General features: G+C 47.3%; 8 protein-coding genes across 8 annotated transcripts; 5 read left to right on the top strand and 3 right to left on the bottom strand.

Annotated features, from left to right (window-relative positions):
• Positions 1-510: 510 nt before the first annotated feature.
• Positions 511-1926, top strand: TGAM01_v205619 (hypothetical protein; the record flags this gene model as incomplete). The annotated part of the gene is made up of 1 exon (XM_018801073.1): positions 511-1926. One exon carries the CDS (start codon positions 511-513, stop codon positions 1924-1926), a length of 1416 nt encoding a protein of 471 aa, XP_018665905.1.
• Positions 1927-3984: 2058 nt separating this feature from the next.
• TGAM01_v205618 (hypothetical protein) lies at positions 3985-4880 on the top strand (the record flags this gene model as incomplete). The annotated part of the gene is made up of 4 exons (XM_018801074.1): positions 3985-4165; positions 4256-4351; positions 4412-4590; positions 4650-4880. 4 exons carry the CDS (start codon positions 3985-3987, stop codon positions 4878-4880), a joined length of 687 nt encoding a protein of 228 aa, XP_018665906.1.
• A 2796-nt stretch (positions 4881-7676) lies between these two features.
• On the top strand, positions 7677-8469 carry TGAM01_v205617 (glycosyl hydrolase family 11; the record flags this gene model as incomplete). The annotated part of the gene is made up of 3 exons (XM_018801075.1): positions 7677-7922; positions 7978-8009; positions 8070-8469. The coding sequence occupies 3 exons, from the start codon at positions 7677-7679 to the stop codon at positions 8467-8469; spliced, it is 678 nt and encodes a 225-aa protein (XP_018665907.1).
• A 1449-nt stretch (positions 8470-9918) lies between these two features.
• TGAM01_v205616 (hypothetical protein) lies at positions 9919-11481 on the top strand (the record flags this gene model as incomplete). Its single annotated transcript, XM_018801076.1, has 1 exon — positions 9919-11481. One exon carries the CDS (start codon positions 9919-9921, stop codon positions 11479-11481), a length of 1563 nt encoding a protein of 520 aa, XP_018665908.1.
• Positions 11482-12910: 1429 nt separating this feature from the next.
• TGAM01_v205615 (nicotinic acid-5) lies at positions 12911-14031 on the bottom strand (the record flags this gene model as incomplete). Its single annotated transcript, XM_018801077.2, has 2 exons — positions 12911-13496; positions 13568-14031. 2 exons carry the CDS (start codon positions 14029-14031, stop codon positions 12911-12913), a joined length of 1050 nt encoding a protein of 349 aa, XP_018665909.2.
• A 4359-nt stretch (positions 14032-18390) lies between these two features.
• TGAM01_v205614 (hypothetical protein) lies at positions 18391-19691 on the bottom strand (the record flags this gene model as incomplete). Its single annotated transcript, XM_018801078.1, has 3 exons — positions 18391-18803; positions 18864-19422; positions 19509-19691. The coding sequence occupies 3 exons, from the start codon at positions 19689-19691 to the stop codon at positions 18391-18393; spliced, it is 1155 nt and encodes a 384-aa protein (XP_018665910.1).
• Positions 19692-21280: 1589 nt separating this feature from the next.
• TGAM01_v205613 (aminoglycoside phosphotransferase) lies at positions 21281-22472 on the bottom strand (the record flags this gene model as incomplete). Its single annotated transcript, XM_018801079.1, has 2 exons — positions 21281-21861; positions 21971-22472. 2 exons carry the CDS (start codon positions 22470-22472, stop codon positions 21281-21283), a joined length of 1083 nt encoding a protein of 360 aa, XP_018665911.1.
• A 1799-nt stretch (positions 22473-24271) lies between these two features.
• TGAM01_v205612 (longiborneol synthase) lies at positions 24272-25277 on the top strand (the record flags this gene model as incomplete). The annotated part of the gene is made up of 2 exons (XM_018801080.1): positions 24272-24286; positions 24339-25277. 2 exons carry the CDS (start codon positions 24272-24274, stop codon positions 25275-25277), a joined length of 954 nt encoding a protein of 317 aa, XP_018665912.1.
• Between the last annotated feature and the right edge of the window lie 74 nt (positions 25278-25351).

Here is a 25351-nt window from a genome sequence, read left to right as displayed (position 1 = left end):
GAGACGAGGCCTGCGACCTGCGAATTAATACGCAAAAAGCGACACGAGAACCTCAACAGAATTCTTGGCAAACTATATAGCGATGAACAGACTTTATAGATCTGTGATAGTAAGCAAACTTCTATTTTTTACTATATCTGATCTAGAGACGCCATCTACTATGTGTACTTTATGGATCACAGGATTGAAAGAATTACTAGCCAAATGAAGGATAAGCAGCTTCATACCGGAGGGCGGGGCCTCAGTATTAGTGTTAAAGTTGTGTTTAAGCTACCCTAGTCTGGCTCGGCATGCTCCCTAGGTTAGTCGAATACGAGTGTTTAATTGCCTTCAGCCTTGAATATACCATGACACGTATCCGTTGCCATGCCCCACGCTATTATGCTTGGCATGGACAGATTTCATGTTGTGACGGATAGGCTATTGCTTTACGATGCGGCTATTAAAGGTATATAAGCTTCGCAATTTGGCCTCTCTTTTTTTCCTCTCAATCTTCCTCAACGAGTAGAAATGTCAAAGGTCACTAAATCTCGCGAAACAAGCGGAATAAACCGCGACGACATGTGGTTCAGCTGGGAGGCTGTACTGGCTTGTGTCTTACTTGCAGCATTAGCAAGCTACCAACTCAACAGAACACTTTCATCTCAACCTCTGCCTCTTCAATCTACCAACAATAAAGAGACATCAAGTGGCTTCAGAAGATTATCGAACGCGCATGTGGTAACTAGACCAAACCCAGAAGTCGTCGGTTCGAATCAAGATGAAACGGCACACTCATCTGCTCAGCTTCTTCGAACTGCGTCTCGGTCTTGGACAGTCTCTCCAGAGCATGCCAAGGATGTGCACACAAACAAGCCAATAGGCCCCGAATCAAGAAAAATTCTGCACGACTCCTTCACCGATGTTGATCAAAATCCTGAAAGTAAAGTGGTTCCCTACGGCAGTGGTCTGATCGAAGGCATTATCCGCGCCTTTCAGCAAGATCTACATCTTGTACTTCGTCCTGATGATATATGGCTGGCTATTACGACTCAGCTCAGCTTCTATATTAATGCCCACGCTGAGGAGCTGAGACACCTTTTTGTCACGCATGAAGGCCAGAAAAAACTAATAGTCGACCTAACGCCACAGACCATGGAAAATTTGGATGTGGCGTACGCTGCGGTTTTATTCTCTCAATTAATACAGAAAAATGTGATCGATCCAGAGCTTGCAAGTTGGATGCTCCCGAATTTTAGTACCAGTACTATCAACGACGTCAGTGTGGCCGCAATGGTTATGATGGCAACTACAAAAGCATATTTCGAATACATTGTTTTAATGGGCTGTGGCTTTCCAAGCGTTACTCTCCTTGGAGAGAGAGAAGATTGGGTGAGTCTCCTCGAGAGATTACCCAAGCTTGCTGAATTTGGCGATGAACCTGAGGAATGGAGCAAACTACTCATCAAAGTGGTCGAAAAAATGATTGAGACGTATGATTATCCAGATGATCAGACTACCAAAGACTTCTGGATGAAGGCAGTGCACCAAACCGGTGCAGAGGCTTCTGGAAGGGGTTTGAAGTCCTTGTCGGGATGGATCACCGCTTTCTGCTTTTGGGATAGCGAAGGCACAAAAGTCGATCGGTACACAGACGAGAAGCTACCGATGTTCCTGTTTGATGGTGAAAACCCTGAAGATAGGAAGAGATTGGTCATTGATGATGTTGTTTTTCCCATCATTCGAGCTGGTTCGGTACCAAAAGCTGTGGTCGAGGTACCGATCAAAGTTATTGATACATCGACATTGACTGAATACGACACCACTGTAATAGCCGGTTCGATAGGCATGACAGCAACCACAAGCGAAGACAAGGCAGTATATGACACTTTTCAGCCACGATCAGGTTGGTGGATGTTACTAGATAAAACGACACCGAAGCTTTAAAGCTTTACTAGAGTTTCGTAGAAACACAGTTTGACAGAAGCGACAGCAATCTAGCTTTCTATAACATTCTTATAATCTATAATTCCATTAAATCTGGTGGCTCTCTGTTCTCTAAGTACTTCTCCTGTAGATTCACTTTCTCAAAAATTTTATTACAATGCTATACTACAGCTAACTCCAATTCTGCACCAAATAGAGGTATCCACCCTTATACTGGAAGTAAAATCTTGCTGTTAAATGTTCGAAAGCTGCGTCACGTCCTGCAGCTTCGATTCTTACTCTGCGTCCACATTGATTCTGCAACTCTCTCAGCTCTTTTGCCTTCTTACGTGAAGGCCTCGCTTGCTCGACCAATCCGCCACTCTATGTGTTGTCTTTGACCTGCATATGCATACGAACGTGTCATCTCCTAATAGCGCAATCAAAGCCCTTTTTACTAAATGTAAGGTATTTCCATCGTTGATCTACCAAAGTAAAGCATCTGATCCAATCGTCTGTCAGCAGCTTGCGCTACTCATTCTCGATAGATGCTACACAAGGAAAGCTATATGCATTATTGCTTCAAACTACGACAGTGGCGCTTTTAGCTCTCTCTGCTGAAGTGATATGTGTTTCTTGGTCCAATAATATTCATACACGTACGTAAATGTCTTAGGTCTCTCTCATAATACTACTATACGGCATAGGCTAGACGGGTTTGCATTCTTTTATTGAAGCCTCTCATATGGAACAATACACTAACAAATGAGGAGAAAGCGCTGAGGTGCGAGCGCCTGTATTACGTTTCTGATGACGGGAGTTATTTTGTAACGCATCGTAAAGACTTAACTATTACACAGGGTGCCACGTTGAAGTGCAGAAAGACTATATATGTCCCTCTTCAAGTCCAACGCTAGGCAGTGACTGCCTCGCATGAAAGTTTAATGCGATGTTGTATGTACCCAGAAACCCGACTCCATTTTCCCAGTATGCTGATATTAAGAATTGACAGGAGCAGCTAGACAATCAATGTTGTAATAAATAAGGCCTAGCAAGCACAGATCGCCAGGCAATAGTCCTGGTTTGATATCTGCTAAAACGGATCAAAATCAGGGAACTGAACCCCTACGGAGAAAACTTACACGAACTAATCGTAATAGGTTGATTCGTGCATGCTTGTGTGGGTCCACATATGCGGTATTACTAGTATGAGTAATACTGTATGTACTTACTGTAATACGCATCAATGTTACTCGATGCAGCTGCAATTATCGATAATATTGGACCTGTGGGTTACTAGACATGTAATGTGCAATTCATGAGAGGTTGCATGTAGCCTTTCTTTGCAGTTTCACTCCAAAGGCTTGCTGCCTCTGGGCTATCAAGGTATGTTCTGTGTTGTTGTTACCATCAGACGGATCACCTGGAGGTAACTTCTAGAGACATCTATATTCTCAGGGAATATTTAATGGGAAGAAAAGTAAGGTACCCAATACATCCAATCATATGCTGTCATATTCCGTAGTTTGACCACAGCGGGGATGTGATGCAGCTGGAGAAGCCTTATTGTGCTCACCGGCTGCAGGTTGTCAACTAGGCTGACGCCCCTTGCAGCACTTTGATTTGCCACGATAATATTTCCAGCGGCTGGTGTTGGTTAGTGGCTCTCCTGCATCGACTATCATGCAGCCATTCAGTAGCTGCGTCACTGTATGATGGTTTTTGAAGCGACCATTGGATGCCAGGCCGCTACTTGCGGCCTTATTTTTAGCTTTTAGGCACGTATTACTGTGAACATAATATTGCCCTGCGTACTAGTGGAGAAAGAAATAGATATTACTCAGAAATCGCTTGCTATTACTACTATTTCACTGAATCGGTGATGCCCTCTGTGGCAGCTAAGTCAACTACTACGTTCGGCATGTTCAGACCTACACAATTCGAAATAACCGGTCACTTTCGTCTATAAAAGCAAGCTATGCTGTCGTTCGCTAGACACCATTCTCTAGTTATCTCTACAGCAAACACAGCAACCATTAAAAAACTAACTAGATCAACAACCGCTTTCAGTCTATCAAAATGTCTACATCCTACACCATCTCCATTGAGAATAATCGCGGTGCAAACACCAACTATGCGACTTTTATAGATTCTCCTGAGTTTACCGGTGGGCTACAGCCTTTCATGAACGTCTGGTATACGTCGTTTGTTCCCAATGGTGGAAGTTTTGAACTCCGCACTGGCACGGACTTTTATGCATGTAAGTAGCATATTGCTTGCGGCATACTGTTCGCATGTGACTATTAATATCGTTCATGTTTAATCTATGCTAATCAATCATGTTGACTAGGGACTGGCACTGTGCCCACTGCACCTGCTCCAGGAGTTATTGTAAACAGCGGCATGAGCTTGCTGGCTCGCCTTGGCACTACTTCAGTACCTGGAAGTAAGTTTATTGCACATGAAGGTGAAGAGGCAACTGGCGCTAATAATATTTCCTTCCCAGGTACCTTTGAGAAGAAAGTCATTCAGAATTTCCCAGTCATCGAGGAAATCGGTCCACCGTCTGCCGTTTCAGGCGCTTACGAGATTAAAACCGGCAACGATTTCACCGTGCCCAATAACACATATCTCGTTGGTCTTGCAAAGGTCAATAATCGAGGGCAGGTTGCTCCAGTTGCATCGGTACGTTGAACTATCTAGTTCAAACTGGCGAGATGACTAATTTCGATTTCTATTGCTAGGTTGCTCCAAGGAATGACATGAGTATCCAGATCACTCCGAAGATGAAGTTCTTCATCACCGAGAGCCAACAAGTCCCAGGCGAGATTGTCGACCGCCATGCTATTACTAGAGAGGGCGCTACCATTGACTTTAGCAGTGGTGAAGGAGAGGGAAAGTTTTATGCACGCGTTGTTCAGGGCACTGACGGAAGATACACCGTTGCCTACTACAGTGGATTTGACGATTATTGAGACCTATCAATAGCGCGCATTGTGTTCTGAGATTGAATCTTCATGGTTCATGAACAGAAAATATGCACAACTGAAAAGATTTCAAGCAAAGGTTATGAAACTTGAGATTTGAGAGCAGATGTACTCTCAATGGAAGATTCGCCTAAAGAGAGATCAATAGAAAATTTTGCAGATTGCACAAGAACAAACTGGTAGCTGTGATATTCAAGACGGTGACTGCAAGAGATGAGAGAGACCTGCGACCACAACCGCTTTAAGTCATGTCATATTGCTTATCTATATGAGATAACATCAATCTCCTCAATAATTGCGCTTTTGAGGTCGTCATGGAGCTATTGTCGCACATTTTTCCATTCAAATTACGTGCATTTCGTTTCAGTATGATTAGCTACCTGACTCTCAGTGTCCAGCAACGTCTTGTTTTAACTTCACTTTTATACTGTTTCTAACCAAGACTTCTTACACGTATCAGCGTCGGCCTCGTATTCAGCAGAGAATCAACTTTTTTTTATTCTTCTTGAAGTATACTACATTGTACTTTTGTATCCCAAGTTCTCTCTTGTGCATTATACAAGTCAAGTAGCTGCTTGGACCAGGGCGTTTCGTAGGCCAGGATTACAATACTACATGGTGTAAACCTCTTGCAAAAATTCACAACAGTATTCCTCCTGGTGAGTAAAAACGGTGTTGTCAACAGTCATTTGACTGTTGATTTGAGATAGTTGGACACACCCTTATCCACAGCGCCACAAGGCAGACGACACAGCATGTTGTAGTAGTTTCGCCACCAGGTGTAGAAGTTGTAGGCTGAGAAAACAGGAAAATGTGAAAAGTAAGAGACAGATTAGAGTATGTACCAGGATTCAGCTTGATAGCGTCAGGGTGGACACAAAGAAGAAACAACTCGTTGAAAACTAGATGTAAGATATTAACGTAAAGTGTTCCAAGTTTTGTGCGAGAGCAATCAGCCTGAGATCACCAGCCGCTTTCAAGTACCTTACGAAGAAACATTGTCACTGCTAGAACTTGAATGGCTGTTCACACAATATATTACTTGTAACTGTGAGTTTAGTGTCCACTAGCCCTATCGTATATTAATGCCCAACGTCGGTCAAAAGGAAGCAGAAGAGCATTGCTACTCTGCTTTAACCTCTTCTGTCTCTTTTTCCAGTACATTCAATAGCCTTCGCCTTGTACCTTGAGTCGATATGAAATCTAACGACTTCTTTCCAACCTAACAGGCGATAAGGCCCGCAGGTAATATGGTCGAAAGAGCAGCGCAATCCGCGCCAGTATACGACGCAACCAATAGCGAGGCATGAGTTTTTACAAAGCGAGAGGTAAGCAGCATCAGCGCTGCTACTAATGTAATGGCAAAATAAAAAGACAATGTATCTAGTGTAAACTTGACTGAAGTCAGGTAATTGCTATCATTGAGTATATAGCGTAAGTAAATGAGCAAGCAAGACATATTACATGGGCATGTTGCCGTAAGCTCCGTCGGCGACTTTGTAATCTCCATCTAGTATTCTTCTATTTAGGCAATACACCCTTGTGGCGGTAACCGCTGTCAGGGCATCGGTACGTGTTCCAATGAATGAATCATTTAACGGTTTAATGTCGAGTCTTGAGAATCTTGAATAAAATGCGGGGTTGAAGGAGTTTACAAACCATATCAAGCCGAATAGAGTAGTAAATGCGGACGGATTCTAAGCACCTTATTTCACAGGCTAAATGCCGTGTGGAAACAGAGTGCGGGTTACGGGATACGGAGGACGGGATACGGAAAAGACGGCAGTGAATTGCGTTGGGCAGCATCAGGGCGTGGCTTTGCTTGAAGCTGAAGCAGTAGCGTGTATATTGCAGGTAAGATGCTGTTGCCCAGTTAAGTACTAGTATAATCAGAAATTTACATGATCACAAAGCGTATGCTCCACTTACGGTGACACCCCATATACGACGAGGGCGGCTATTGATACGATTGCCTATTGGAGGGACCAAGAACAGACAAGGTTAAGATCTATGCTTCTTTTCCCAGACCTCATCATCTGGCTGTTTTCTATTCGAAAGCCATGAGTTTGGCCTTTATATATCACAATATTAGTGATCAGCAGGTAGTATGTTAAGGGTTTGTAGATTTCACTTTGGCGGTTGATTGTATGGGTAGGTCTAAGGTGAATTATCTACCTGTAGACTTGAAAAAGCTCTTCATGCAGAGCATATGGATATTTATTTATTATGAAGACTTCAAAGCGTTGCATAGTAAGGCAACTTGACGATATCCACATTAAAAACAATGTACAAAGAAGGAATCGTCACGGAAAGACTGGCAGTGTGGAGAGTTCAGACACGGTCACACGTCTATTACGTCTGCCCAGTAATAATATAAAGCTTTACCCATGTACCCCATGCAAGTGCCGCAAAATATCCCGTGTCATATATAAATAAATATCAACGGACCACTGGAATACTACCTCCTCCGCAAGAAATCGATCGAATTAATTTGCAGGCTAAATTCTGTACTTAACCGGACGCACCCCAGATCCGCATGAGGCTGGTAAAACAGTACTAGCGCATTGCAACACTTTGCAAAGCTCTTGACGACATTCCTGTCTGTGAGATGGCTCTTGTTGTTGTCTTCTTATCCATTGATGAGTAGCCGCGCCAATGAGCGCAGTTACTGAAAAATGATGTATAAAGGGATGGCCAAGCCGCTTAATTCTGAACCATCTCATCCATCTCAAACCATCTCAAACCATCTCATCATCGCTTTTGCCAAGAAGATACTAGTTCATCATGGTGGCATTCTCTCATCTCTTGGCTGCCTTAGCCGGCATTGCTAGCTCCTTGGCTGCTCCCGTTGAGGAACGCAACACTGACTTGATCGAGCGTGGACCTCACAACTTTGTTCTTGGAGGTCACAACGACGTTCGCCGTTCCACCATCAACTACAACCAGGATTACACCACTGGTGGAGATGTTGTTTACACACACTCAAGCACTGGATTTGCTGTCAACTGGTCCAACCCCCAGGACTTTGTCGTATGTTCACCTCCGGCATGCCATTGACAAGCGGAGATGCTGACATAAAAGCTAGGTTGGTGTTGGCTGGCAGCCCGGTGGCTCAAGGTGAGCATTGCCGCTCTTCTCTTGTTTGTATCATCTCGTTACTAACACCCCCGGATCTAGCCCCATCAAATTCAGCGGCAACTTTGGTGTCGGCAGCGGAGTTGGCCTGCTTTCTGTCTATGGCTGGAGCACCAACCCCCTTGTTGAGTACTACATCATGGAAGATAACTTTGGCTATCCCAGCCAAGGCACGGTAAAAGGCAGCGTCACCAGTGACGGGTCAAGCTACACGATTTGGGAGAATACTCGTGTCAATGAGCCCTCTATTCAGGGCACAGCGACCTTTAACCAGTACATCTCCATCCGAAACTCCAAGAGGTCCAGTGGCACGGTCACTGTCGCCAATCACTTCAATGCATGGAAGTCGCTGGGCATGAATCTGGGGACATTGAATTATCAGGTCGTAGCTGTGGAAGGTTGGGGAGGCCAAGGCGGTGTGCAACAAACCGTCTCGAATTAAGGTCAGCACCAGACTTGAAGCCTCAGCTGCTGCCTAGGGCTTTAAGACTTGGCGTCAGATACTTGCGAGGAAAAGCTTATAAAGGGCATTTCTCTGTTTGTTAGCGATATGTGAGCGCCGGCCTCAATTCCGATGTCGCTCAGCTAACGTCAGTTAGTGCATTGTTTTGGCTTTCTCATGAGTTTGAATTAAACGTTCATTTATACATGTTTGTCAAGACTTGAGATGTATCTATATGGTGACATAATGGGCATACCATAAATTCGTATTTGCATTCAGTAGGCCTCTAGCATTTGACCAGTTTTCGCGTAATACAAGTGGAGATTTATCCAACGTGGCTTGAAGCCAGCACAGCCATATTAAGTGGAATAATCTTTACGCGTTCAGACACTTTTCTATGTGAGACACTGACTACTAAATATTTACGCGTGCTAAGGAGTGTTTATGTGGCTCACATGATACGAAAGAACACTTTATAAGCGTGATACACCAATCATTCGTAGAGAAGAAGTGGAAGTAGTAGAATGAATGTTAGTTCTATATACAGGTCTCATAACAACATCTAGTAAAATTGAATGCCTGAGTTACTATGCGATACTTTTCACCGTAGCGGTGTTGACCACACTGGTCGCGATAGGCTTGGAGGGCCATCGACTAGCCTTAAAACTCTATTGTTGAGATATAAGCCTCTACATTTAGGCTGCGAAAGGAATTTCTGTAATCATCTGCATTATATGGAGCGGTCTTCAACTGCATTAAGTTGGTCATCGCGTTGAGCAGTCGCTGAAACGTAATGAGTGGAGGTGTGGTTTATAAGGCCGAGTGAAGTTGATAGCACAAAGCCATTCATCCCTGGATGAACTAAGTAGTACAGGTAAAATGTAAACCAAGGCATTTAGAAACAGAAAGTCCACGAGTCTATGGTATATATAGCAAAGCATTCAGCACTTAAATTTCACACAGCGTCAGACGACCGATGTTATCTGTAAAGAAAGAGTTTGTACAACCATGTATCTATGCAATTATAGCTACCTATACGTGTACTAGCTTCGATGGGAGTATCTACCTAAATCCGAGAGTTGAGGCTTGATCCACATGCACATTTAAAATTGATTCCGGTGCTACCAACAATGCAATAAATAGATACCTCGTCCAATTAGCTGTAAACTTTAAGTACAAGTATTTTCTCCATTGTACAATCAGTGTATTTGAGGCTGATTCTCAGGTCTTCAGCCACGCATAACCTTGATGGCTGGAATCTTTCCAATAAATTCACGCAATGTCGATCTTGCTACGAGGTTTCATTGCCATCTTTACTGCCCTTTACGTTCAATCGTGCACATATTCGACTTTCTCAATAAACTCGCGAACCAAATCGTTTCCTATCAGCAGTAAAACTTGATTGTGTCTCTTATCTGCAAATTTAGACAACCACCAAGCAAAGTGACGATGGCGCGCCGGAGAAACATACAAAAATGTCGCGGCCAAAAGCGCAAGCGAAGCCCGGTTCAGCAACCATCAAAGATCGGCTGGTCAGATCTGCCTTTAGAAGTAAGAGAAATGATCCTAGAGGCTTTGGAGGACTCGTTACAAGGTGGGAAAGCAGCCTCATACGCCTCTGTCTCCAAGGAATGGAACCGGATCCTTGAGCCTTACATCTTCAAACGTCTCAAGTTGTTACCGCCATATAGTTTGGAGGGGTTCCAGTATTTTATTACCGATCGATGTCGACCATTCGTCCAGTTCATATGGTTCCAGTTTCAGAGAGATTGCCGCCCTGACTGGGGCAACACAGACTTTGAGGAGCAAAAAAGGCTAGACCAACTCCAATTCGCATACGCAGTTTACTGTTTGTTTCAGATACTTTCGGAATGGGGTGAACGGAAAGCAGGCCAGCCAGGCATTGTTTTGGAGCTGAGCGCGTTCTCATCCTCTGACCCTCGCTACTCCATGAAAGACACCGTACCAAAGGAACTCGAAAACGTTAACATTAAGGAGGATAGCGATGCATTAAACGCCGTGTACGAGAAATCTGCTGTCCGCCAAACGCGCAAATTGTCGGTAGAAGATATGATCTATCGAAAGAATTCACATTTGGAGTTCATGTATGAAGCTTCTAGTTTTCCACTCGTAGTGGAAGCACCATTTCCTACGGTGAACTTGGTCACAGACCTTACCGTACGTCGACAGATTCACAGCAGCTTTTTTGCACAATACATGGGACGTTTGGTCAAAGCACTCCCCCGGCTCGAGTTCATCACATTCGAGCCAGTGTACGATTCTGCCGACTGGGAGCTTGGCTGGTTCCCATATTCGAGTCTAGAGCCCATGAAGAAAATTCTGAACGCGATGCCATCTTCGATTAGACGCTTGCAAGTGTTTGAGGATGACATATCATTATATGACCGTCATCGACCACGCCGCTGGGTCGACCGCCATGCTCTGGGCCAACTGGCCGCGAAAGTCAGCCAAGACAAAGAGCCAGAGGTGCTGGCAATGTCCTTCATCATCGATGCCTCGGATTTTTTCGGAGACTTTTATTCAGATTTTCCGGCGCCCGAGATAGCGCGGCGTCCAGGTGAAAAGGTCGGATGGGCCAAACTTACCTCGCTGACCTTGACTTCTTCCAACTTCAATCCGCATCCTAGCGGCGTCCCATCCCTATTGATGGCAGCCGCAAGAGCCGCGCGCCATATGCCGAGTTTAGCGATTATGGAACTATATAATGCAGGCTTTGGATACGGTGGCATCTTCACTTACATACACGATGAAGAAGGCAGTATCATCCAGTGGGAGAGTACTTGGAAGTGGGAACTTCCATCCGACGTCATTGACATTTGGAGAATGACTGCAAGAGTTCACGGCACGGAGATCCTTGAGCATAATTCAGGCCGGATAACATCACGCGATTTAGGATGGCCGGCTAGGATAATATCACTGCTTCGTACACGTGAGACGGTAGTGCACCCCTTTACATATTGCAACATGATGAATGGATTAAACCACAGGTAGGGAGTCGGTAACCTGAGGGAATTAGGAAAAGGAAGTGAAAAAAAGAGGAAGCCACAAAGGAATACAGGAGGGATTCGGGCATATTTTTATAGAAGAAGGAAGAATGGAGGGACATAATGTTCATGCAGGCGTAATAGACAGAACAATAATAATAATTACCTAAAAGTTGTTAAACCGTAATATACATTGGTATCCATTGCCTTTATTCTCATTGCTTTCGCTACCAGTTACGCGCTGTGATTCTTACGTTTATTAAGTGTGCGTATTCTATTTACAGTTTATACCCTTTGGCTGCTCCTTCGTAGCCACTTCTAAACACAAGCAAGCAGCATCATGAATACCTACGAAGAACTGCAGCCAAACGCCCTATTAACCCTAACTCTCCACAAACAATACAAGTCATATTTCTCTGTCGCCAATAGCCCTGTCTTGAGTTGCTCCTCGCAATGCGACATCGCTCATTTTGTCCCTCATTAGCCCCGGGTATATCGTCTCTCAAGACACCGAAAGCCGAAAGATGTCCGGAGGCAGATGCGGGGGAGTTTGGAAACCGCAAAGAGTTCAGTCACCAAAATACGCTGAGGCCCGCCCTGGGTCACTTATTTGGCAGCATTCAGCTATTCGCAAGCTTTCAGGGGACTAAACGGAAAAGAACAAGGAAAAAGAGATCAGTAGAGGCTTCGCTTGGGCAATCCGTATATCCGACATTCCCTTGGCCCGTAGTCTTTTAGTGACGTGGTACTAGCACTACTACACGGGCAAAGGGCAATACAGACGCCCAGCCCAGTTTCATGGCTACAGACAAGAAAAAAGAAAACATGCAGCTTCTAAAATCATGAAAGCGTCCCTCCCAAGAACCGCATCAGTCTCGAAAACTCTAAAGTAATAGCGTTCCCTCATGTCCGTTTATCTCGCTCTTTTCGCAGAGATGCTGTCATAAATCTTTCTAGTCATCAGCCCTGTCGCGTGATCCCTTCCATGGCTGTTTTGCTATCTGTATTCATTCCCAAGCGTATACCCAAAGCCCATTTCCATCAACTTCATTATTGAGCCTCATTTCGATCCCACCTCGTAGCCCTTTGTAAAATGCAATCCATCTGGGTGGATGATGCCAATAGAGGATTGTGGGCCCAAACACATGGCAAGCAGAGCACTGGCATAGCTCATAAAATGCCTGCGTGATATCAAAAGTACAAAAGAAAAAAGTCCAAACTCCAAGACATCCTTAAACAGAAAAAAAAACAGAGGAAATGGAAAAAAAAAACATGATACTGCGATCTAGCATCTATCATCGCTTGACTGGCGCTGGTGAAAATGGTACAAGGCCTCGGCGGGTATACTTGCTGCATCCAGTTTCTGGACGAGCATGCTGCCTTAACGCTCTGATGTTATGCAAAATGTCACAATATTGTCCAAGGCATCACCGGTGTCACCGGTGCGATGCGACAGGCAAACGCGGTGCTACCATGTCCAGCTCCGACTTTCCGGTCTTATCAATGGAACGCCTCTCCTTGGCCGGCGCACTCTGGTACAAGTGATGCAGCTTGATGTAATCGTACACTGAGCGAGGGAGGTCCTGTGCGACTTCGCCGTTGCGGATCTGGGCGCGGGCCTTGGTTGACGAGACGTCGTTCTGGAAGGACGGCACAACCATGATGTTGTCGTTGTATTTCTTCAGCGGCTGAATGGCTTCCTGGATATCGCAGAGGGCAGGTCTCTCGACAATAAAGGCGCCATAGTAGCCCAGCAGCACGTCAATATCGGCGGGCGCCCACACCTTGGGGTCGCTCATGGTGAGGGCCAAATCGGCGCCGATCAGCAGCATCACTCGTGCTCTTACAAATGTGCCGTCAACGGCCTGGATGCCGCCGAGGACATCGTTTAGCTGCTCGTCGAGGCGCTTGAGGACGTCGGCGGTGCGAGTGTAGACCGGATGGCCGTCTTCATCCCGGCGCAAAGTCTCCCAGTCGTCGATCATGGCGTTGCTGTTGGTTTGCTCAATAGCAAGTCGGCACCTGATTTCCGCGACAACTCGTTAATTACAGAACTTTCAGGTCGGCGAGCGCGGCTTTGCATTTAGACTTACATGTTGATGCGATGGTGCGCCGGGACCAGCGAACTCTTGCCGTACGTATCGCTGCACGGGCTCATGTAGCTGCCGACCAGTTCATATCCGGTGTGGTCAACATAACTCTCGGCAACTGAAAACATGGACATGTGCAGCGAAGTAGGCGGCGAAAAGCTGCCGCAAGACACAAGAACCAGCGGCGTCTTGTTCGCACGTGTCAGGCGACGCTTCAGCCTGTCGTGGGGAAATGAATATCCATGATACGGCTCGGACATGGCCTCGGGAGGAGGCGTCGGAGTGCCGGTCGGATGAACCGCTGTGCGCGGAACGGACGAGGCGAAACTGTCTGCTGGGAGGCCACCCATGGTTGCCAGATTCCAAGAGCGAGGGTTGTTGTCGTGGTTACGGGAGTGGTTGGCGAGAGTGCCGGAGCGAAGAGAGGAAGAGAACGAGAGTCGGCGCTTGTTATGCAGCAACTCCATGCACCTATTTATTGTTTGCTGGAGCGTTCTGCGGCTGTTTCCGTGCCAGGAAGGCTCCGTGATGCCCGGTTATCGGCTGGTCAGATTGCGGGCCGCAGCAGGTTTCTGTGCAGTCTCTGCAGGCCTTGTGTATGTCAACGCAGCAAGTAGGTATTAGTAGTAGGTGGTAGTAGTAGGTATTCTTGTATGCCGGCGCTGATGATCACGAGGGGTGTTTGCAATGTGTGGAGTGGTAACCCTTTGCGATGGGAGAGGGGCAGGAACTTTGGAAATCTAGATTTGCTCCTCCGTGCTCGGGCGTTGCCAGAACGGCTACTGGACTTCAGACTTGATTTGCCAAGAGAGCCCGGTACTCGCCGGTGGCTGCAACTTTTGCAGACTCGGGCTTGTACTGTTTGCAATGACGGGCTGTAACTAGCACGAGTCCCAAAGCGGCGTCTATTGGCTGGCTGCGAGTTTTAGAGTCATCGCATGGAGCCAGCCACAAGAGACAAGAGAGACACAGCCCTAGGTCCGAGTGGGCCGCCGTTCCTCTGGAGCGCATTTCTGCCTGCTTTTGGTGCGAGAGGATCGGTAATCAATCTTCAGCCAGCGTTGGATCCTGTTCGCCAATGTGGCTTTTCTAGTCTTGGCCGGTTGCCCGTGTCCCCTCATGGCTTCGCCGGATTGTGCCATCGCCCGTCGTAGCGGGCAGACGTTATATTGTACCTTACTGTACTTGTCGACGCCGCTAATATTCGGTATTACTGTATTCGAAATCCCGCGTTTTCTCCCATGAGACAGGATGCAATTCCAGAGCGGCCTTGATTTCGTAATCATAACACGAAGCATGTACGGAGTGCTGCGTGAAACATTCTCCTGGCTTGACAGCAGGGCACATGTGCTTGTACCCCCGAGCACGCAAGTGAATCAATCTGCACCTGCATGGCAATATGCCGTCAGCATGCAAATGTCGCCCGAGCTGCAGTTCTGTGCGTGCTCTATCTAGCCTTACCCGCCTGGTCCCACAGCCAGGCTGCCTCCCACCAATGCTCCATACCGGTATTTTGAGTGTGTGCATGATGTTATGTAGGTACCATTGTACGGCATGTACCCAAGTACAACGCGTAGACAGACGCAATAATGCTTCGTATCTCTCTGTAGAATACCTCAGTTGCCAACAAAGCTCGCTTACATATTGCGCATCAGCGAGACTCTCGTGGCGTACTCCGCCTCCACATATTGTGAGACTGGCCAACTCAACTCAGTCAATACTGTACTAAACCCTAATCCCAATCTGAGTGGAGGCGTAATCTTGCTCCCTATTGCCCAAACAGCAGCAGCATCAGAATGCCATTTGTTGAGGCATGAAAAGTCTGAGCTCAACATGCATGGATGAATTGTAAGAGGAGCTGCATATATAGAGCTTGTCCCCAGGAGAAGAATACCGGCGTTGCCATGGCGCTGAGAACGTCAATGTATATTATCTTCGTTGACTTCTACTAATCGCGGGCGCCCAACCACGGGTGATGGCTTACATGTAAAAACCCATCGAAAGGCTTCGGCCGCAGGCTGGTTTGTCTTGTGACTTTCGCAGTATTTCGTTCCTTTTCATACGATGGTTGGTAGGCACTTAAGTGTTCATATGATATGCAATTGGATGCCAAGTCTACCTGTCTCCAGGGATCTATTGTTCGCTATTATTGCAAGTCAGCAATGAGCAGCTGCAAATAATTCTTCTCAAACACGGGTCTCCACGCAAAAAAGACGTTTATACAACCAGAAAGCCATGGGTATGATAGAAAAAAAGTTTCGACTTTCAATTTTCCGACCGGGCAATTGACGTAAGCGGTGCACTTGGCTGCTGAAGTGAAGCCGATGACTTTGGCTGCATACAGGTAACAACAAATCTCAGCGGAAATCACCAGGTCTACATCCCAAAATGATAAAGAAAAATAAAAAGCTTCATTCTCGCCTTGTCACTGCTTCGGAAGAATGGCCGTATTCCCCGCCGTCAACAATATATAGCGCTCGAAAATGAAAAAGCTTGTCTCGACAACATTGGTGAATTGGTGTTGTTAGATAGATCGCCGTCGCTTCGAGTTCGCAACTACATACGCCCAGTGTGTTTTAATGCCCACGGGGTAACATCTGAATAAGCGTGAGATAAAGCCCTCATCAATTATCATCATTAAACTTCCAAGTCTCCAGACGATGTCAGCAGGCCTGAAGAGAAGCGGGGGGCGGCTTAATCCTGAAGATCTACATTCGCGCTCTAAGCGATATGAGGCTTCCAGAACCGATAGATTTCTCGATGTAATCTTAAGCGAGATGCAATATAAGAAACTCAAAGAGTCGCTTTTTACGACCTCTTCCATAAAGGGGTAAACTGCCGCCCGACAGAGCATCCCGACAGCATCCCAGCGTCGGCCGAAGATGCGAACCATGTCTACGCATGAGACCCTGCGATATCTATAAAAGCCTAAGTCGATCAACCTTTTGACCTGTTACAGCTCAACATCTGGCTCCGCGACACGACGTAACGCTGCGGCTGAGTGTTTTGGAGCCTGTTCCCCGAATATGCGTAACCTTATCCGTTTCACCTATGAAACGCGGTCACAGTTTGTGCGATTTACCGAATATCACATGTTGAGCGGATAAGAACGTTTATAGTTCGTGCGAATGTTCTTCCAGAATACCGAATATCGCGTTAGTTCTCAAACAGTCCCGCAGTTTCATTAGGGGTGGGTATTAGCTCGTTAGACGACTTTGACGAGGGTAGGTATCAACAAACTCGAAGATCGTCTTTCTTGGCCTACGGGGATTGTTCAGGTGCGAGGCCATTGTACCAGGGTTACTTTAATTTGCAGATGCAGTTCGAACAGCCCCACTACAGGTACTTGTGCTTCAACTACTCGACCTTTGGAACGGAGTGAGAAGCCAGTGCAAAGGTCAGGGTTGTAGCAGAATCACAAACCCCCGGCGTGCAACATGGGGAAGAGAGTTTTCCAGATACTATCTGCAAAGTTTTACAACATCTCACATGATGATAAAGATTGGACAAGCAGCTTACAATATGCTCATAGATCATTCGAGCTATTGTATCCTAGCAGATACCTATGAAATGACTTTCAGTTCAGTCAATAGGAGATACGTTACGGAAATAGCAAGAAATCCCATTCTTCTCATGTAAATCCGACATAAATACTTCTGGAGTAGACCAAGCTCTATCAGCCGAGCAGATACATGAAATAAGATGGTGCAACTATAACGATAATGCCATTGCCTCCATCATCTCCATCAATAATCAACATTCGCGGACTTCTATATTGTACGCCAACATTTTCTTGATATAATCTGAGCGCATTCCAATAGGAGTTGAGGAAGAGTTTAATAGCGGTGAGATCTAGCTCCGCTCTTAATCTCGGTTCTAATTAAAACTCCTAAATGGCAATATTACTCTATAGGTATTCCAGAGATTATGATAAATCTCATCGGAACATTGACAGATTGGAAAGCAGTTTCTGACATGGCTTAAATTCCATGATTCATTATGATTCATCGCAAGATACGTAGAATTTCTCATTCAAAGGGGAGAATTGCAGCTGCCAGCTTTTCCTCTCTAATACCAAGCTAGAATAGATCCTATATTTACGAATGAGCGACCCTAATTTAGCAAATTTAGCAACATCCCATCCGAATACGCGATTCGGTCAGTTAAGAAGACAAAGTATTGTAGCACGTTGACATTGGACCTCTCATGATCAGCATGTGTGCAAACACTGCTCGCTCAGCTTCAAATATTAACATGAACTGCCGAATCTAGATGCCGCGGAGAAAGTCCTACAGTGGCTGCTTCAGCTTCTTGCAAAAGGGGGATTTGCATCTATGTCAGGGGACAAACTCATGTTACGACCAGGTCCCTCATAACAGGCTGAATCTCTACAAGCAGCTGATTCCGTTATAATGGTTAATCCCTACAATAGTGATTATAGCCTAATCGTTTGCCTTGTTTGGCTTGATAGTATAGCAGATCGCAGCGATTCACTTGGATTGGAATATCATCCATTACTCGTGAGACAGACTTACACCAATATTTGTTAATAGTTCCAAGACACTTGTGATAGTCAAAGCAAAATCTATTTTTATCTGCCATGATACTATCTCCGAGAACTCAGTTCTCTCGATATCGTAACAAGCAATTGAAAGCCTCCTAAACTCCGGATTTTTCTTAGCCCTGAGGCCCTAGCAATCCTATAAGACTGTTGATTAAAATACTGATATAAATGGACACTTGGTATTGGTGTGAGAAAGCAAATCAAAGTAAAGCGAGTCCAGCACGATTATATCCCGATCCTCATGATTCCGCAAATAAGCCTTTTAGTGAAATCTATCACCTCCGTAGCTTACGCCCTGTCCGTCGCTGCTTGTGACGACGACTTGGTAGTGGTCATCCATGACGCCCCGATCGGAAACGCTGTCCTGCTCGATCTTGCGAGTAACGTGGATGATGTGGCGGCTCGATTCGTTGTCATCGCTACCTTCCCGGTCTTGGAAATGGTAGTCCTTGTCATAGTTTTTTGACTCCGCGGCGTTTGTCAGCTTCATGTGAGTGCGTCGTCCAGTGGAGCCAATCGTCTTGAGGTTGATATCGCGGGAAGGGGTTGCGCCATCCGTGGCAGCAAGTCCGGGAGCGACGACACGCAGAAGAGTACGCAGCATGGGCATCGAACCAGCGATGATACCCAGGTCACACTCGAGCACGGTCAACAGGACAATCTTGCCAATCTCGACTGAAGATTGGTGTGTTAGCAACTATCCCGTCAAATGGCCACAAAAGAGGAAACACTTACAATATCTGTTGTGAGGCGTAGTGTAGGCCCAAGTGTAGGTGATACGAATGGTTGTCGCTACAGATGCGAGAACACCCAGAGACAGAATACCGATGGTGACCAGCTTCAATCTCGGGGGGATCTGGACGTGGCGAAGCAAGAAGGCGGGCACAAGCGAGGTCGAGATATCGGTGAAGATGTTGGCGGCGGAAACAAAGTAGGACACGTTCAAGATGACTGTCTGACCCGAGGTACAGTCTCCAGGCTCACCCCAGGCTGCGGCGACGGGCTTGCACTGGAAGATTGCCACCGGCCATGAGATCTGCCATGTAATCCAGGCAAAGCCAAACAGAACCCATAGAATGCGCGTGTAGTTCTTGTTCAGGCCCTTGGCGAGCCGGAGCAGCGTCCAGATAATGCTAGACTTGATGAGAGCACCGTCCAGGACGTAGAGGAATTGCCAGATGATTGTCCACAGTCCCATATGGAACTGCATGCCGACCGTGATGACATCGTCGGGCGATCCAATACCACTATATGAGAGAACGATGACTGCAGCATTATGTCCAAGGTTGATGAGCTAGACATAATAGATCAGTGTTAGGCAGAGCGCAAATCGGGGCCGTTGAAGTGAAAATGTGACGTTGGGAATGATTGGTTACTAACCCATCCAGCAAGCATCAGCCAGTCCTCAATGGAGAACAGGCCAAGCGAAATGCGAGCATAAAAACGCAGGGCCACTACAATTGTTGATAAGACAGTAAACACAATCGTCGTCACCATCAAAGCGAGCGCCAGGCCCTCGGGCTCGATGGGTTCGAATACAGTCGTCGTCAAATCTTTCGCCATGGCTGCTGTTGCGTTACACTTGAAAAAAAAACCTTGATGTGTCAACGTAACGACGCACGATCGCCTTCTATTGCCAGATGGATAAAAAAGAGGGCACGAAGCCGTCTCTATATGAAGAACCTTGGCAAAGGGGTTCTTTACCCCGTGGAACCACCCAGGCCGTCGTCCTGGAACTTGTGTTCTCCGAGCAGGGGAGGCAATTTTAAAAGCGAGACGAGTGATGATCCCATTAGAGAAAAAGCTGCAGACCAACAACCGACAAAACCTTGGTCATATCGAACCCTGTCAGCCTATATCTTATGGGGTGAAAGAGGCGGGATGTTATGTCTGGGGGTCTGGCCCGCGGGCGTATACAGGCACGGAATCTTTTCCCCGCTGAGCTTTTTTTCACCCAAGAGCTTTTTTACAATTCGAAACAGTGCTAAATGCTATTAGGGAACTACGACTTGTTGGTAGTGATTAGAGATTGGTGTCTTTTTCTGCATATACGAAGAACAGAGGGCAGTATCATGCGAGAAGCAAGGCATCAGCAAATGCTATTAGTATACAAGGCCGCTCCGTATGCCGCAAGTGCCCCTTTACTATTGGATCGAGCATGCACCTCTCCATAATTACCACTGCAGCTAGACAGTCCCAGATGTAACGCTGCCTTATGCTTCTGGCTGGCAATGCAAACTATTCAAAATGCAGAGTAGTTCTGCGGAGCTGTCTAGTTCATCTAATAGGGGTAACTGCGTACGAATCCATGACCCGGAAGGATTCCGGTCAACGAACTTTGCCAACTTTATACCCAGATGCCTGTCTTTACGAGGGGTACCAGCAGCTCGCGTACCAATGCGGAGCGTGTTCGCCCACAGAGTACCCCGTCCCCAGGTCCCAATACGAAAAGAAGTGGCAAGAGAACGTTCCATAAACTGACAGACGAGCATATATACAGTACGGGAATATTACAAGTCGGCTGCCGCGTCCAGGCATAATGTGGATACCGCGGGCCGGAATGACCTACCACTAACCTCTTCTTAGTGACACGGCACAGCGGATAGATGGAGATTCAACGGTGTAAGGGACTAATCTGCGGAACTACTGATATACCCCCTTCTCCTCCATCTTGGCAGTTGGGCTTACTAACGACGGAAACGACCTAGCCAGATGCAAGAAAAGCTGTCTTAGTAAGGATCTACGTTATTATTGTCATGCAACATCCCAGCGCCGTTTCAAAAAGAGAGCTTGAAGAAAAAAATCCTCGCCTAACAGCCTGGTAGGGCCGCGACTAGAAGCGGTAAAAGATCTGCGCCGCGCCGATGGAGAATGTGGAACTTGCTCTTTTCTCAACGGCTAAAGACGAAAATATCACGAGCATTCATTGGCTGGACATTGATTGCATCACGTGTTGAAGATCGGCTCGGACAACTTTTACTGCGTTGTTTATTCGGCTATGGATATAGGTACAGTAGATATGCTACTGTACAAGTATGTAGATTCCTTTTCATGCTAGTACTAAAGAGTACTACTCGTGATAACATTATAACACCACCGACCCAAATGGAGTTCGGTTAACGATTTCCAGCTTCCCCCCCTGCGTCTCAGACTCAGGCAGCAGCAGCCGGCTTGGGCGCGTCCAGGATCACATCAATGACCTTGTGGTCGTTGTAGGCGGCCACGGTGCGCTCACACAGCACGGCTATGCGCTCTTTGCTCTGCAGCGACTCGGGGCAGATGATCCAGATCACGTTGGTCATGAAGGAGCGCTTGTACTCGGTCATGACCTCCGGGTCGTTGTGGCGGTCGAACTTGGGGCCACCGAGGCGGTGCAGCGTCTCGAGATAGTGGTCCAGGATCTTCATCTCGTGGGCGCGGCGGTCCTCGACAGTCAGCATCGCCGTCATGTGGTAGACGACGTCGTGGAAGCACGAGCCGAAGTGGAAGGCCGACCAGTCCAGGAACCCGATGCGGCCGTCGGATGTCACGTACACATTGCCCATGTGCGTGTCGCCGTGCAGCAGCGTCCGGAACCGCGGGTTTCGCTCGGCGTAGTAGCGATCCAGGGCCTCGTTGCAGCGCGTACCGTCCATGAGGTACTCGGGCAGCTGGGGCCGGCCTGGCTGTCGCACCACATCGTCCCACGGCGTGCACATGAACTTCATTGCCGGGTCGTAGTTGTTCCAGATCCCTGTCGCCTTGTAAGACACCAACTACCGGGAGAGACCGGGGGGAGAGGGGGGGCGGACAGGATAGGGGCAGGGGGCAGGGGGCAGGGGAGGATGGGAATCTTCACTTACAAGGGTGGTCGTCTTGACTCTGGCCCCAGTACTTTGCGTGCAGGCCAGCCAGCTGCTGGACGCCGTTCATGACCTGGTCGACCGAGTATGAGGCGACTTCGGGGGGGAACTGGACACCGTCCTTGGTCAGGTCGTCCATAATGGCGATTCCCTGCTTCTCGTTCTGGCCGCTCCACCAGCCCTTGGGGAACAGCATGTTCTCCAGACCAGGGGCGATCTTTGAGAAGAAGTCGGCCTCTCGCTGAGCCAGACTGACCGTCCACGGCTGCTCCTCAATCATCTTGGGGTCGAAGACGCCCTTGATGCAGACGTGGGACGGTCTCGGCTTGCTGCTGCTCTCATCCTCGTACGTGATGGTGTAGAACAGCTTGCTGCCGGTTCCCCAGATGTTGTGGGTGTTCTCAATGGACTTGATCTTCTGTCCGAGCTTGGCGCCAAGCCATTCGGCAGTAATGTCTGAGGGGACAGCCGGGAGCTGCTCGCTTGTGGCGTTGCCGGACATTTTTACGCGGTTGTGACTTGCGCTGCGGCCGTTTTCTTGGTTTGAAGAGGAAGTTGAATGAGGGGGTAAGAGAGAGAGAGAGAGAAAGAGGCAGTGTTGAGTGATACCGGATTCAGTCTTGCAAGTAGAGACGAGTCCCAAGCCCACCCATCTTATATTAACGATATGTCTCTTATTTACCCCTAATGCTCACCGATTCTCTCGCTCCATCCCGCTTTAAGATTTCCAGGAGGCTCAGGAGCGCAGGAATTGTGATATGATAGGACACCTATCACAAAAGCCATGATTTTCGTCTACTATTTCGATGGGACTGCATGATTTAGTTCGACCAAGTGGCCATGAATGCAACCGCCTATCCAGATACCTGGATAGAAAGTGGGCTCCAGGGCCTCCCGCATTGTGTCAAGTTAACAACACAGACAAGTCTAGAGATTAGCCGCGCCAAGCACAAAACGGCGGTGTGAAGATTCTTAGAATAAAAAAGTAACTCCCAAGATTCTCTCGTCTACAGTACAAGTACAATTGCTGTTACTCGTAGTGTCTCTGATGCTGGCCCAACAAGCTAGCATTCGTAGCTGCCTATACAGGGTACAGTATAAGCCCCGGAGCTTTCGATCCCGCAAGCCCCCTATAATCTCTTCAAGACTTCTGCAAGTCATCCGAGTGCCAATTGGAAGCTTTGCCGGCCCCTGGGATACCTGTCAAGTCCCTTGGCGTGGTAGCCGATGTCCGGCTCTATCGGCTCTATACCCGACGGCGGACAAACACGAAAAAGACTGGTCCGATCTTCATGGTACAAGCTCCATGTGAATGTACTTTTGAGGTTCTCGTTGTGGCCAGTTGCTCAATTCTGCTGCCGGCATAGCTCACAGAATAGTGGAACGATGGGCACAGGTACCGCTTGTGTAACCGCCTCTAGTCGTAGCTTAGCCGCGATTTACCTCTTTGTCCACACCGGTCCAACGGCCCCAGCGCTAATGATGTAGTGTGTGTATGCATACAACGACGCCCCCACAAGTCCCCAAGTGTCAGAAACGTCAGTAAGGAACAAATTGCCACGTCTAGTATAATGTTACTTTGGATACCCTGGATCTCACTGGATCTAATGTGAGATATCAAGTCCCAGAAGTCGGGTACGGAGCTCTTTTGTGGGCTTTTTGTTTTCTCTGTGAAATTGCTACTCGTACTACGACGTATTAGTGACCAGTGATCCTTGTGAAAACCACAGTCGGCCTTCCGGATGGCGGGTGGGATGTTCCATCTTGTCTTCTAGGGAGCTGCCGGTGCCAAGCTAGTAAGGATATTTTGGTAGCTCACGCAATTACATACTGGACCAGTCCAAATCCACAGAGGGAGAGGCGTATCATCTTATAAGGTTAATTACATAGATCCATCTATATGGGTTTTTATGTATCGTATTAGTAGACGAGCTAGGGGACAAATGGAACGATCTTCACGCCTCACTACCGTAGCCGCGGCGCCGGCGCCGGACCCCCCCCCCCCCCTTCTCCTCCTCGTCTTTTCATCCCCTTACCCATTATTTGTAGAAGGTCGACGATTATAAAAAGCCAAGTTCAACCGGTTGTTTCTGTCTTTCATTCTTCATCCCATCAGTCCATTTTCAAACAGACTTTCAATAAGCTGCAAAGAATAGAATCTCCAGACTCAGACGCTATATCCAGGAGCTATCCAGCAAAGCACTTACACGCCTTTGTTCGAGCATCATCACAGCTTCAAGCCACAAACATTCATCTTCGGCTATTCTAAACCATTGTTTACCAACATCTACAGTCAACACAATGGCCATTCCCGAGGTATGCTTCAATATCCAATGACTCAAGTAGCCCCGTCCACTAACAATTATAGACATCCCTCTCCACCATCCGTGAAGTTCTTTCACATTTCGTCTCCGAGGTTACCGGAGGCTACAAAATCGATGAAAAGGCTCTTAGCTTAACACCCATTGACAAGCTGCGTGCTGCAGTTGTCTCAGAGTTGCAGCAGTCCAGCCTCAAGGACCACCTGGACTACCTAAATTCAAAAGACCAGTTCACCATGGCGTGCTATGTAGCAGCTGATTTTACATCATCCCACCCCCTTGAGTACCAGGTCGTGGTTGCCCAACTTACCATTTTCTTCTTCCACGCCGAGGATATCCTCGAAGAGAAGCCTGAAGTCCTCCGCCAACTGCAGCTCAACGTAGCCTCTGGCAAGCCATGCGGTGACCCAGTCCTTGACTGGTACGCCCGTGAGCTTGTGCCCCATCTGTGGAAGCACTTTGACCCCCTTGTTGCCAACATGATTACCATTGCCTGCTATGACTTTATCAACGGCATTGGAATCGAGTCCCTGACCAAGGACGTTGAAATCCAACCCCAGGCAGTGGCTTTCCCTGATTGGCTGCGCTTCAAAACGGGGCTTTCCCCAATGTATGCACTGTTGGCTCTAGCACGACCCTCAGATCCGAAATTGTCTACTGGTGGACTGGACAAGTACGTCCAGGTCATCCCTGATGTTATCGTCTTCACCAACATTGTCAACGATGTCATCTCCTTCTACAAGGAGCTCCTGGCCGAGGAGAAGGGCAACTACATTGACATGCGCGCCCAGAGAGAGAACATCACCGTCCTGGAGGCACTGAGCACCCTTGCTGACGAGGGTATCCGAGTTCGTGAGCGTGTTCTCAAGGTTCTTGAGGATGAGCCCGAGTACCGAGCCAACTTTGATACATATGCCAAGGGTATCACCCACTTCCACACCTCATCTCCGCGTTACCGCATGATGGGATTGTTTGAGAAGCAGTAAAAAAAAGGAGTTGGTGCTATAAAATGAGGCTTCAGGGCAAGATATAGAGTGGTGGTGAAAAGCTGTTGTATTTT

This window comes from Trichoderma gamsii (assembly GCF_001481775.2).
Source record: "Trichoderma gamsii strain T6085 chromosome Unknown Scaffold_18.2, whole genome shotgun sequence".
Classification (NCBI taxonomy): domain Eukaryota; kingdom Fungi; phylum Ascomycota; class Sordariomycetes; order Hypocreales; family Hypocreaceae; genus Trichoderma; species Trichoderma gamsii.
The sequence above is the reverse complement of the archived record's forward strand: the minus strand, read 5'-3'. Positions and strand labels throughout refer to the sequence as shown.